Here is a 12,003-nt window from a genome sequence, read left to right as displayed (position 1 = left end):
CCTTCTTCCCTCCTTCCCTTCCTTCCTTCCTTCCTTCCTTCCTTCCTTCCTTTCCTTCCTTCCCTTGGAAAAACACCTAGTATGCAAATTATACCAATTTAGATACTCAACCCTTCCATAATTTATAGATTTAGGGAGTTGCCTGAGAGTCATTGAGAGATTAAGGGTGACAGATCCAATATGAGGCTTGAACTCTGTCTTTCCTACCTCCATGACTGGCTATTTATTCACCAGGGCATGTCGTTTATCGCATATTTTGCCTGTCCCATGTATTGTTTTGTCTGTGTCCTATATACCTACTAGAATGTCATCTCCATAGGAGCAGGGACTCTGTCTTGCTGAATTTTTGTATCTCACCACCTGCACAGGACTGAGTTCTACTCATAGATGGAGCTTATTGAATGTTTAATTAATTTGATAAAAGATATGAGGCCCCTGGGTGGATGGGGTAGTAAATCCAGTCAGGAAGCTTCCAACATGTACTAACTGTATGATGATGGGCAAGCCACTACCACTTTAAACTCTCTCAGTCTCAGTTTCCTCATCTGTAAAATGGGCATAATAATAGCACCTGCCTCACCATGGCCATGAGGATCAAATAGGATAATATCTAAATGTTCTCTGCAAGTCTTAAAGTCCTATATAAATACTTATTATTATTGTTATTGTTATTATTATTATTTAGAAAGAGCTTTGGATTCAGAGACATGGAATTATAGATTCAAAGATCTAGTTTTAGAGGGTAGCTGGGAGCTTGTGAAATCCAGCCCCCTTCTTTATAGCTGAGAAAGAGACCCCCAGAGGAGAGAGTGGATTTGCCATGTAGCCAGGAGAATCAGGAATTCCACTCACTTTCTCTGCCTCTAAATCTGGCATTCATCTCATGACATTATTCTATAACGCATGGTTTAAATTTCAATACAATTAAAATGAAAGCTCACTATGAGCTGTAGGACCTCAGTTTACATCCGCTATGGGCTTCATTTTTTTAGTCTGCAAAATGAGATGGTAGAGATCTCTTGGAGTCAGAAAGATCTGGGTTCAAATCTTGCCCCTTATCCTTACAGTCCTGTGACGAATTTGCTAAATCATAGTTAAGTTCTCTTTGGTCTTATTTGCTTGGTAAAGGGAGTTCCCAACACTGACACAATTATAGAGCCTTTAGACATCCTCATCGTGATTTCAACAGTCATTAAGTGCCTACTGTGTGCCAGGCACTGTGCGAAGAGCTTTCTAGATATTTTCACATTCTATCATTCTTCTACTCCTGCCAATATGTAACATTTCAAAGTTTGCTAAGTGACATAGAGGTACACATATGTGAATACACACATATTTATGCACACGTGCATAGCAAACATACATGTATACATACATTATCCCATTTTATCCCTATAGCACCCCTGTGAGATGGTGGTGGTGTTCAGTCGCTTTCAGTTGTGTCTGACTCCTCACGATCTCATTTGGAGTTTTCTTTGGCAGAGATCCTGGGGTGATTTGCCATTTCTATCTCCAGGTTATTTTATAGATGAGGAAACTGAGGCAAACAGGGTTAAATGACTTGTTCAGGGTCACACAGCTAATAAGTGTCTGAGGTCAGAGGTCTTCCTGGCTCCAGGCTTGCTGCTTTATCCACTGTGCCACCCAATTGGCCCAACACTGTGAAGTAAGTGGATACTATTTTCTACAGCTTGCAGATGAGGAAACTGAGTCTCAGAGGTAATTTGCTCAGTCACACAGCTAGGAAGTATATCTGAGGGGCCAGATTTGAACTGAGGACTTTCTCACTCCATATCCATCAATCCACCCATTTCCCCATTTCTGCCTCTGAGAAATAGATCAAGCTGTGGAGGGGGAGAGAAAATTCTTGGTATAGGGAAGTCCTGGTGGTAAAACATTCTATACTGAAGCAGATCAGGATATACTTCGCAACTGAGAGTCCTGGAGAGTAGTCTGGACCACTAAGAGGTTAAGTGACTTGTCTAGGGTCACAAAGATAGCATATGGTAGAGTTGGTCTTCAATCCAGGCCTTTTGACTACTGGCTCCATATACTGGTAGACAGCTAAGTGGCTCAGTGGATAAAGTGCCTGGCGTCAGTAAGACTTGAGTTCAAATCCAGTCATCGACATTTCCTAGCTGTGTGATACTGGGCAAGGCATTTAACCCTATTTGCCTCAGTATCCTCATTTGTAAAAATGAGTTGGAGAAGGAAATGGCAAACCACTCCAGTATCTTTACCAAAAAAACACACCAAAAAACCCAAATGGGGCCAAGAAGAGTTAATCACAACTGAAATGTCTAAACAACAACAATAGCAAAATGTTGAATAAAAATGAATAATTTCATACAAATAATATAATAAATATAAATAAAAACTTTCAAATAAATAATGAATAAATAACTTCAACTTACCAAGTATTCACCAAGCACCTCCTTAAGTCCAGGCCTGTGCTTAGTGCCTTAAGGTTTGCAAAGCACTCTATGTAGATGATCTCCTTTGATCCTCATCACAACAGTAGAAGCTAAGTGTTACTCTTACCTACATTTTCTACATAATTTTTCTACAGATTAAAAAAAAACATACTACAAGTAAGTATCTGAGGCAGGATTTGAACTCAGATCTTTTTGGCTTGAAGTCCAGAATGTCATTCACTATACCATTTAGCTGCTTTATCAGAATAGATTACAAGGAAAGGTCTAGATAATTTCTAAAGTCTGGAAGTATGATGATCTTAAGAGAGAAGAAAAAAGCATGATTGCAGCAATCATATTATACCATTTTGCCAGAAAAAAAAAAACTAGGCAAAAAACATCACTATGAGGGAGGAAACTTTTTTTCCCTACTAAAGAAGATATCCCTTCTGGTAGAATCAATAAGACCAAATGCGTGTTCTGCATTGTATATTAGTGCTCTGAAAAATTGGTGACCCTTACCAATCTATAGGTCCTTCAGGGACGAAGGGATATTATACAACAAAAAGGCAGCAAATTGCAGAAAAAAACCAATCTTTCTCTCTCCCCCATGAAAGTGCTCTTTCAAGTTAAATCAATAGGCCCCCATCTCTAGGCTGCATAAAACATGAGTGGCTAATAGAGTTGTTTCAGCAAGTGATGTCTAATGGGCCTGGTACTCACCAGGTTTAACTTCAAAAATGGGGCTGAGAGTGGGGAAAAAAAATAGAAATGGAGGAAAAGGCAAGCTTCGTATCTCACTGCAAACAAACAGAGACAGCATGAAAACGAAAATCAATTCGCAGGAAATGAAGACTTCCCTCCTTGCCAGGGCCATGTGCTTGCTGTCCACAGCCACCAGCCCTGATGCAGCTTATAAGCTAGGGGCAAAGGAAACTGAGGGCCAGGGAGTGACCTTGGGAAATCTTAAAGACCAATGTAAAGTGGTGTCTCCTGTAGGATAAGCTATATGAGGGTAGAGGCAAAGTGGGCATTGCAGATAGATAGATGGATGGATATACAGACAGATACATAGATGGATGGATAGATGAATAGGTAGATGGATACGTAGATGGCAGGATAGATAGATGGATAGATAGATAAATGGATGGATGGATAAATGGATGGATACATAGAAGGATGGATACATAGATGGATGGATAGATAGATAAATAGATGGATGAATAAATGTATGGATAGATGGATGGCTGGCTAAACAGATGGAAAGATAGACGGATGGATAGGTAGATAAATAGATGGATGAATAGGTGGATGGATAAATGGATGGATACATAGATGGATGAATATATAGATAGATGGATGAATAAGTAGATGGATAGATGGATGGATAGATAGATGGCTGGATGGATAGGTTGATAGATGGACATTGGTAGGGGAGAGTTTTGCCACCCCCTAGATATCTCCTATAATGCCAGCTTGCCCACCCTAACCTGGATAGATTTAGAGATTGAGTGTGGGTCAAGGAGTAGTTTTAGGGAGTGTGGCCCTTGAGCCTCTTCTAGAGGTAGGATTTTGGCATTCAACTAGGGGTTTATCTTAGGATCCTCTTCTGCTACAGTGACAATTATCTACAATGGCCCTCTTTCCCCAAATCTATCCCATTAAAGTAACAAATACTGTTTCTTCCCAATAACATGAAAGAAAGGGAAGAGAGCTGTGGGGGAATTAGTAAGGATAAAAATTGCTACCTTGTTACTGGTGGCCCAGTTCTGGAATAGGCATCCCCTAAGCCTATAGTGACTCTACATGATTGCATCCCCATATCTCGCAAGAAGTAGAAGATGTTAATTATATCCCGCCAAAGTGAATCAGTCAACCAGTCAGTAGACATTTATGAAGCACTTACTATGTACCAGACACTGTGCTAAGCTCTAAAGATAGATACAAAGAAAGGTGAAAGAGAGTCTTTGCTCTCAAGGAGCTCATAATTTATTGGAGGACACAGCATGCCAACAATTAGGTATGAACAACAGGATAAAATGTAGCTAATCCACAGAGGGAAGACTACCAAAAAAGGGAATCAGGAAAGGTTTCTATAAAAAGGGTAATTTTAATTGGATCTTGAAGGAAACCAGGGTGGCCACAGTATTCCTGGTATTGAGGATAGCCAGTGAAAATAACAGGTTTGGAGATAGACTGCATTGTATGAGGAATAGTCAGGAGGCCATGATCACTAATTAAAAGAGTAAATGAAGATTATGAGGAAGGCGTAAGGAATTTGGATGGTAAGAAGGAGGCATGTTACAAAAGGCTTTAAAAGCCAAACAAAAGATTTTATGTAGGTAACCACATCCTGGGGATTAGCGGTACTTTCACGATCTGGAAAATCCACATAAATTTTTTTGGCCTTCCCTTTGTGTCAGAGAAGTATGAATTGTGCTATCTATCTATCTATCTATCTATCTATCTATCTATCTATCTATCTANATGAATTGTGCTATCTATCTATCTATCTATCTATCTATCTATCTATCTATCTATCTATCTACATATGACAATTATATTTGAGGTTTAACCCCCTCGACAATGCAAATTCATCTCACCTTCCCTATCCAGCCTCTCCACACATATTCTCTTTCATACACTCAATGATCCCGTCAATTTGAGCTTCCTACTGTCCCTCCTCCATGCCCTCCATCTCTGTGTCCTTGCCTTAGCACATTGAGGTTTAAACCTCCAATCCAAGAGTTTATACTTGATCCTAGATGTTAGAAAGATCTATTGAAATTCATTTTGTGGGGAGATGACACCATCAGACTGTTGCTTTTGGGAAATCCCCTGGGAGGCTGTGTGGAGAATGGGTTGGCATGGTATTCGTCTTGAGACAAGGAGACCAAATGAGAGGCTATTGCAAGGAAAGGCATGATTAAGGCCTGAGTTTGAGTGGTAACTGTGAGAGGGGAGAGAAGAGGATAGATGTAAACAGTGTTAGTGTAGGTAAATGCTTAACAGTTAGCTCTCAAAAATAAAAAAGGGAAAAAAAATTTGCACCACATGTTTAAGTTTAATTTGCATTATTAACATTTTCTCCATCACTTTTTAAAGTCTAGACAACTAACAAAAAAGAAATCAAGTCCTCATTTGTTGGTTTGCAGATTCCCAAAGTGTAAAATGCTCACACTGAAAATTTAACAGTTGGCTCTCGAGAGCCTGTCTCTAGCACAGTCCTGGATGGGGAGGTATTTTGCGGAGGTACAAATGACAAGATTTGATAGTGAGTGGAAATGTGTGCTGAATGAGTGAGGAGTTGAGGATGACAGTGAGGTTGTCACTGGATGCCTGGAAGGATGACGGTACCTTCATTAGAAACAGGGAAATTCAGGAGTAGGGCAAGTTTTGGTGAAGAAGTTAATCAGTTCAGTTTTGTACATGATGAGCTTGGGATAGTTTCAGGATGTCTAGTTTGAAATGTACAGTAGGCAGTTGGTGATGCAAGAGTGGAGTTCAAGAAAAGATAAATTAAGAATCAGCAGAGAACTTGAAAATCAAGACTCCCCTTTCCCACAGAAAGCCGGCATACCATTTTCAAGAAATAATAAGTGAAAATTGCCCAGATGTATTAAAATCAGAGGGCAAAATGGAAATAGAATCTTCTAGTTACTTCCTGAAAGAAACGACAAAGTGAAAATTCCCAGCAACATGATAGCTAAAGTGTAATGCTTCCAAGTCAAATTAAAAAATATATCAGCCGTCGAAAATAAAGAATTCGCTCACCAAAGAACCACACTCAGGATCACACAAGACTTGGTAGCTGCCACAGAAAAAAAGAGAAGAGCTTAGAATACAATATTCCAAAAGAAACTTTGAAATGTAAATGCAGGAGTCAAGAGAAAGAGAGAAAGGTAGTTAGTTACATTTGATCATTTGGATGGGACTATACTCTGATGGATTATTTACATTCTAATGAGGGAGAAGAAACATGTGCCCTTTCAAGAGTTATTGTAAAAGTTAAATAAGACAGGCAGGAAGCCTGCGGGGAGTTTTGTTCTGTTTTGATGGTCTTAGGAGAAGAAAGAAGTGGGAAGGAAGGGGAACTACACTGGAAAGAAAGCAGGTGGATGCAGAAGAAACTATCTCCAATAATCCTGGGGCCATGAGATGAAGTGTAAGCAAGCATACATGGAGAGGGTGTGAGAATTTGCTTTTCATATACTATATGGATTCCTATATATTAGAGAGAATTATTCTATTCCTGTGTCTGGATCTGGGGCAGAGATACCATCTAGTCTGCTGCCTTTTGCATTTTCTTTGCTCTTGGGAATCCCCCCCGCAAATGTCTTCCTTTTTAACAGAATTTGGTTAATGAATGAAGGAGTCAAAAGATTCTTTTCTGACCTGTGTGACTTGTCTACCAGTGGGGATGGGGATGGGTGGAGAGGGTGATGGACCACCTCTTAATCAGCTCTCACAAATTAAAGATGTCTTGGGACTGTCCACAGAGGGGCTGAATAATGAGCTTCTAAAAATCTATTTATTAGGTTGCCTTGACCCAGCTTGGTTCATGAGAAAGCCATGGAGACCTATATCACTTTATTGGTTATGATGCTGGCTTAACCATTAAACCTGATATAACCGATAAACTTTTATTTTTACCCCCAAATTAGTCTCTTGAAATCATTTTAATCCTAACAAGGGTAAATGGAATGGGTATCCCCAAGAGCATCACATTCATCCTAATCATACAAAGGAAGATTGAATATACACATTGGAACACACACACACATACACACACACACACACACACACACACACAAACACACACACACGGCTTAGTGTAGAAATATATTAAGTTCAGTGAGGAAATAGGCAAGGACAGGAAGAGGGGATGAGAGGCTTTGAGGCCAGGGCAGGAGAGATGAGCGAGTAATCATAAGCAAAACAAACTCCCAAATCAGAGGGTAGGATATGAATGGGGAATTAAAAGGAAAGGAAAAGTAAAAACTTGAACTGAGGGTAGGACAAGGGGAAGAGAGAAGCAATAGAGGAAAAATTTGCTGTTTTTATTGTTCAGATGTGTCTGACATTTTGTGTTCCCATTTGGAATTTTCTTGGCAAAGATTATGGAATGGTTTGTGTAGGTTTTAAAATTAATATTCAATACCTACAAAGTATAATATTTGTAAAGATTTATTAATATTTAACTAGAGAACTAGAGAAAGCAGGAGCACTCACTCAACCCCACTCACGTGGAAGAGAGAGAGCTAGAGAGGCATTACCCAAAACTCACATACAATCACATAAAAGATGCACATAAACAGAAAGGAAAAGAGAAGTTTGGGGTGAGGTAAGAATTCTGGGAGATGAAGTCTAAAGGATATAAAATTTCGACTTACACATTTGTCATTTCCTCCTCCAGTTTATTTGACAGATGAGGAAACTGAGGCAAACAGAATTAAGTGATTTGCCCAAGGTCATATAGCTTTTAAGTGCCTGGGGTCAAATTTGAACTCAGGTCTCCTTGACTATAAGCCCTGGTGCTCTCTTCACTAAGCCACCTTACAGTCCCTGAGGAAAACTAGATTGCTTCAATTATAAATCACCCCTGGAAAGCAAACGACTCTTTCAACAGCTTCTTCTTTGTAAAGAGGAACAGATAAAATCACAGAAGATACTTTGGCCAACTTTGATTATGTGAAATTCAAAAGTTTTTGCAGTGACAAAACCAATACAGTTAAAATTAGAAAGGAAACAGTTAACTAGGAAAAATCTTTGTTTCTCTGATGAAGGTCTCATATCTAAGATATAAAAGGAACAAATTCATATTCATAAAAACAAGATTCATTCCCCGATATTTAAGACGTCAAAGGGCATAAAATTAGTTTTCGAAGGAAGAAACCCCAAACTATCGGCAACCATATGAAAAAAAAGTGCTCAAAATCACCAATAACTATTGAAATTCAAGTTAAAGTAACTCAGTGTTTGCCTCATAACCAGCAAATTGGCAAGGATAAGAAAAAATAAAAAGAAAATCATTGGCTGATTTTCAGAGAAGCAGACAGGTTGTTGGTAGAGTTGTGAATTATTCTGTTCGTTCCAGAAAGCAATTTGGAATCACGACCTCAAAATTACTAAACTATACATAGTCCTTGACCCAGCAATACCACTATTAGACATATACCCTAGAGAGGTCAAAGCAATTTTTATAAAGGGCCCATATGTAAAAACAATAGCTAGAGCAATTCTCTTTGTTATATCAAACCTGGAGACTAAGAGTACTCATCGACTGGGGAATAGGGAATGGGGGAATGAAATATGACATATAAATGGAATGGAAGGTGACTGCCCAATAAGAAATGTGAAAGGAATGATTATGTGGAAGAGTGGAAAGACTTGTATGAACTGATGAGAAGTGAAGAAAGAAGAACCAGGAGAACAATTTGTACGGTTAAGAACATAATAAGGAAAAGTAGCTTCGAAAGATGTAAGAATTCTGGCACGGTGCATTGTAAGAGCTTAATAAATGTTGTTGACTCAACGATGTAGTATAGATGTAGAATCAGACAGATATGAAAGTTAGGTATGGGATGTTATTATATATTTAAAAAAGAAAAAAACAAGTAATACATGACAAAGAGTCACAGTTTCTTGTCAAATATCCTTTTTCCCCCCTGGGTTTTGTTTCAGTTCAGCATTTATAGAATTTATAGATAAAGAAAAATATCTAGATAGGTTAAGAAAATAGGCCAAATCTAAAATGATGAAATTTAATAGAGATAAACATCAAATTTTACACTTCATCTGAGACATCAATTTTAAGCTTTTTCAGTTTAAGATTGACGGGGAACAGGGTATGCCTGGACGGTAGTTCATTTAAAAAAGGATTGAGGTTTCTAGTGGAGCATAAGCTCAATGTGTCAATTGTGTCATATGGCAACAAATAAAATCTTGAGATAAAATAAAAGGCATCACATCCCAGACTAGGGAGGGGACAATCCTATCATACTCTGTCCCGGTCAGATTCTCTCTGGAGCATTCTGCTCGTTACACTTTAGGGGAGACATAACAGTGGAGCACATCTGAAAGAAGGGAATCAGGCTGGTGTGAGAGGGAGTGCATTCTGGGCATTCGAAATAACCAGGGCAAAGATTGGAGGCAGGGACAGATTCCTGGGTTTGAGCCACAGCAAGAATGCCAGTCTGGCTAGTTGGAGGGGAATATTGTGCATTAAGGTGGTAAACCAGACTGGAGCCAGGCTGTAAAGGAGCTTTGGTATCAAACTAAGGAGTTTATATTGCATCTTGGGGGTAATAGGGAGCAGCTGGAGCTTGTTGAGCAGAGGAGTAACACTGTTACACTTTCATTTTAGGAAAATCAGTTTGACAGGCTATGTAGAAGATAGATTGGAAAGGGAGAGACTAGACTGAAAAGGATAAAAGCTGGCAGCAACCACAATGAAGAGATGTGGGAGATTTGTTCTGGTGTGTCTTGTGCACCTCTGTAACTGTTGGTAGATCTTTCTCAAAATGCAAAAAATAAAATATATAAAAGGAAGCCATATTAAAATACAATTACCAAGAGATTTTTTTTTACAAATTCATTAAGAACCCCTGCAATTAAGTCAATCTGCCTGAGGATAACATTTTGCCAGCATTTGGAAGGTAGGAAGTAGGGGAAGAGATGAGCTCTAACCAAAACAGATAAATAAATAAAGAGTGAGGAAAAGGGAAAGCTTGAGAGCAGTAAAAGGATTTTAGAAAGAAGCATCCTTCAATACTTCAATGGAACTGTGATCTCATCGATGTGGGAAGAGGACATAGAGTAAATAAAACAACACATTTCCTGTGCTCAAAGGATGATCCTGACAAAAGTAAATAGGAACATTTGGGGATGAAACAGGAAATTAAACCAGAGAGAACAAGAGTTAAAATGTCACAGGCTCTGAATTATGTTGACAGCAAAGAGTGGGAAAGAGAAAAAGGGCCATCGGTGGCAACCAGGACATCCCCTCTGTGAAGAATTTGAGGTCAGTGAATCATCATGCAGAGAAATTTGTAAGGAGGATAGTGTTGCCATTGTCACTGAGAACCTCACCATCCCTGCACAAGGCACCCCAAATCCCTAAGCCTGGAGGAAGAAGAGAAGGAGGAGAGGATCACAAGCCATAGAATGGATGGTGTTGGCAGAGCTGACATTTTCAGAGAAGAGCCTCAGGATGTAAAATTGACTATGACAAATTACCTCCCTTCTTTCCTACTCACTTCTCCTTCTTCCCTCCCCATTGGTATATTTCTCCAGCATATAAATATGATGCCATGATCAATGAAGTGGCTGGGAAGCCTCTATGCCCTGGTACATGTAGCTTCGAGGCTCTTCATCTGACAGCTGATAAGCAGCATATATTGGATGATGAAAGATATTTATCGAGTTTCGTCATTTCTCCTGAGTGCATTTGCTTTTAAGGTATTTCTTTTGTCCCAAGTTTTATCTAGCCAGGAAATAAATTGGTGTTCCAGGAAGGCGCAAAGTCAGGTTTCACAAAGACTCCTGGTGCTTTGATCATGACATATCTGTCCATTTCTACATTTTCCCAAGGGCTAGACAGAAATAGTAATAATGTATATGCTTGAGGTTCAGTGTGGTTCAATTCCACAAATATTTATTTAGTGGCTATAATGTAATAGTTCCTGAGAACAAAAAGACAAAAAAACAAAACATTCTCTGCCTTCTAGGCATTTGCATTTTTCTGGGGGGAGAAAAGGAGTAATGGAATAAGCATAGACAAAGTATATATAAAAGATTTTCTATAGGGTACAAAAAATTAGGAAGATGACAAAATGTCTTGTGTAGGATAAGGCACCTGGACTTTTCTCCAGTACATGTTCCATACAGCCACACAATTTGTATCTAAAACAATTTTCTTTTTATTATCATGCAAATCATACTTCCGTATTGATCATTGTAAGAGCACTCATACGTAACCAAGATCCCAAAATAAAAACATCAACACACTGATTTTACCTTTCTTTTTGAGACAAACAGGTTTTAGAGACTTGCCCAGAGTCACCCAGCTAGTAAGTGGCTAGTAAGTGGCTGAGGCTGGACTCAAACTGACATCTTCCTGACTAGAAGCCCATGTGATCCTGGGCAAGTCACTTAACTCTCTTTGCCTCAGTTTCTTCATCTGTAAAATGAGATGGATAAGAAAATGGCAAACCCCTCCAGTATCTTTGTCAAGAAAAGTCCAAATGGAGTCACAAAGAGTTGGATCTAGTTAAAAGTATGGATGATAAGGATGCCAGGCCTTGTCAGTGTTGTCCCTTGGAAGTGTGCCCTGCCCATGGTCTAGTTTTGTAATAAAAGAGGTGGGCTTTGTCTTTTTTCCACCTTTTCATTTGACTGAATTCTCCTCCTCTTTCTTCTCCTCCTCCTCTTCCTCCTACTCCCTCCTCTTCCTCCTCCTCCTCCTCCTTCTTCCTCTTCCTCTTTCTCTTTCTCTTCTCTTCTCTTCTCTTCTCTTTCTCTTCTCTTCTCTTCTCTTCTCTTCTCTTCTCTTCTCTTCTCTTCTCTTCTCTTCTCTTCTCTTCTCTTC

At 39.2% G+C, this 12,003-nt stretch overlaps 1 protein-coding gene across 1 annotated transcript in view; it reads left to right on the top strand.

The window, feature by feature from the left end:
* The window catches only part of TMEM132B (transmembrane protein 132B), a 421,888-nt gene that overhangs the window by 332,258 nt on the left and 77,627 nt on the right, over nucleotides 1–12,003 (top strand). Inside the window, exon 6 of the mRNA XM_044685397.1 lies at nucleotides 4,582–4,617. Coding sequence (XP_044541332.1) covers nucleotides 4,582–4,617 — 36 coding nt within the window. The remainder of the gene's footprint in view (nucleotides 1–4,581; nucleotides 4,618–12,003) is intronic.

The sequence above is a fragment of the Gracilinanus agilis genome, chromosome 1 (genome assembly GCF_016433145.1).
Source record: "Gracilinanus agilis isolate LMUSP501 chromosome 1, AgileGrace, whole genome shotgun sequence".
Taxonomy (NCBI): domain Eukaryota; kingdom Metazoa; phylum Chordata; class Mammalia; order Didelphimorphia; family Didelphidae; genus Gracilinanus; species Gracilinanus agilis.
Note: the sequence above shows the minus strand (reverse complement) of the source record. Positions and strands in the feature narration are given on the sequence as shown.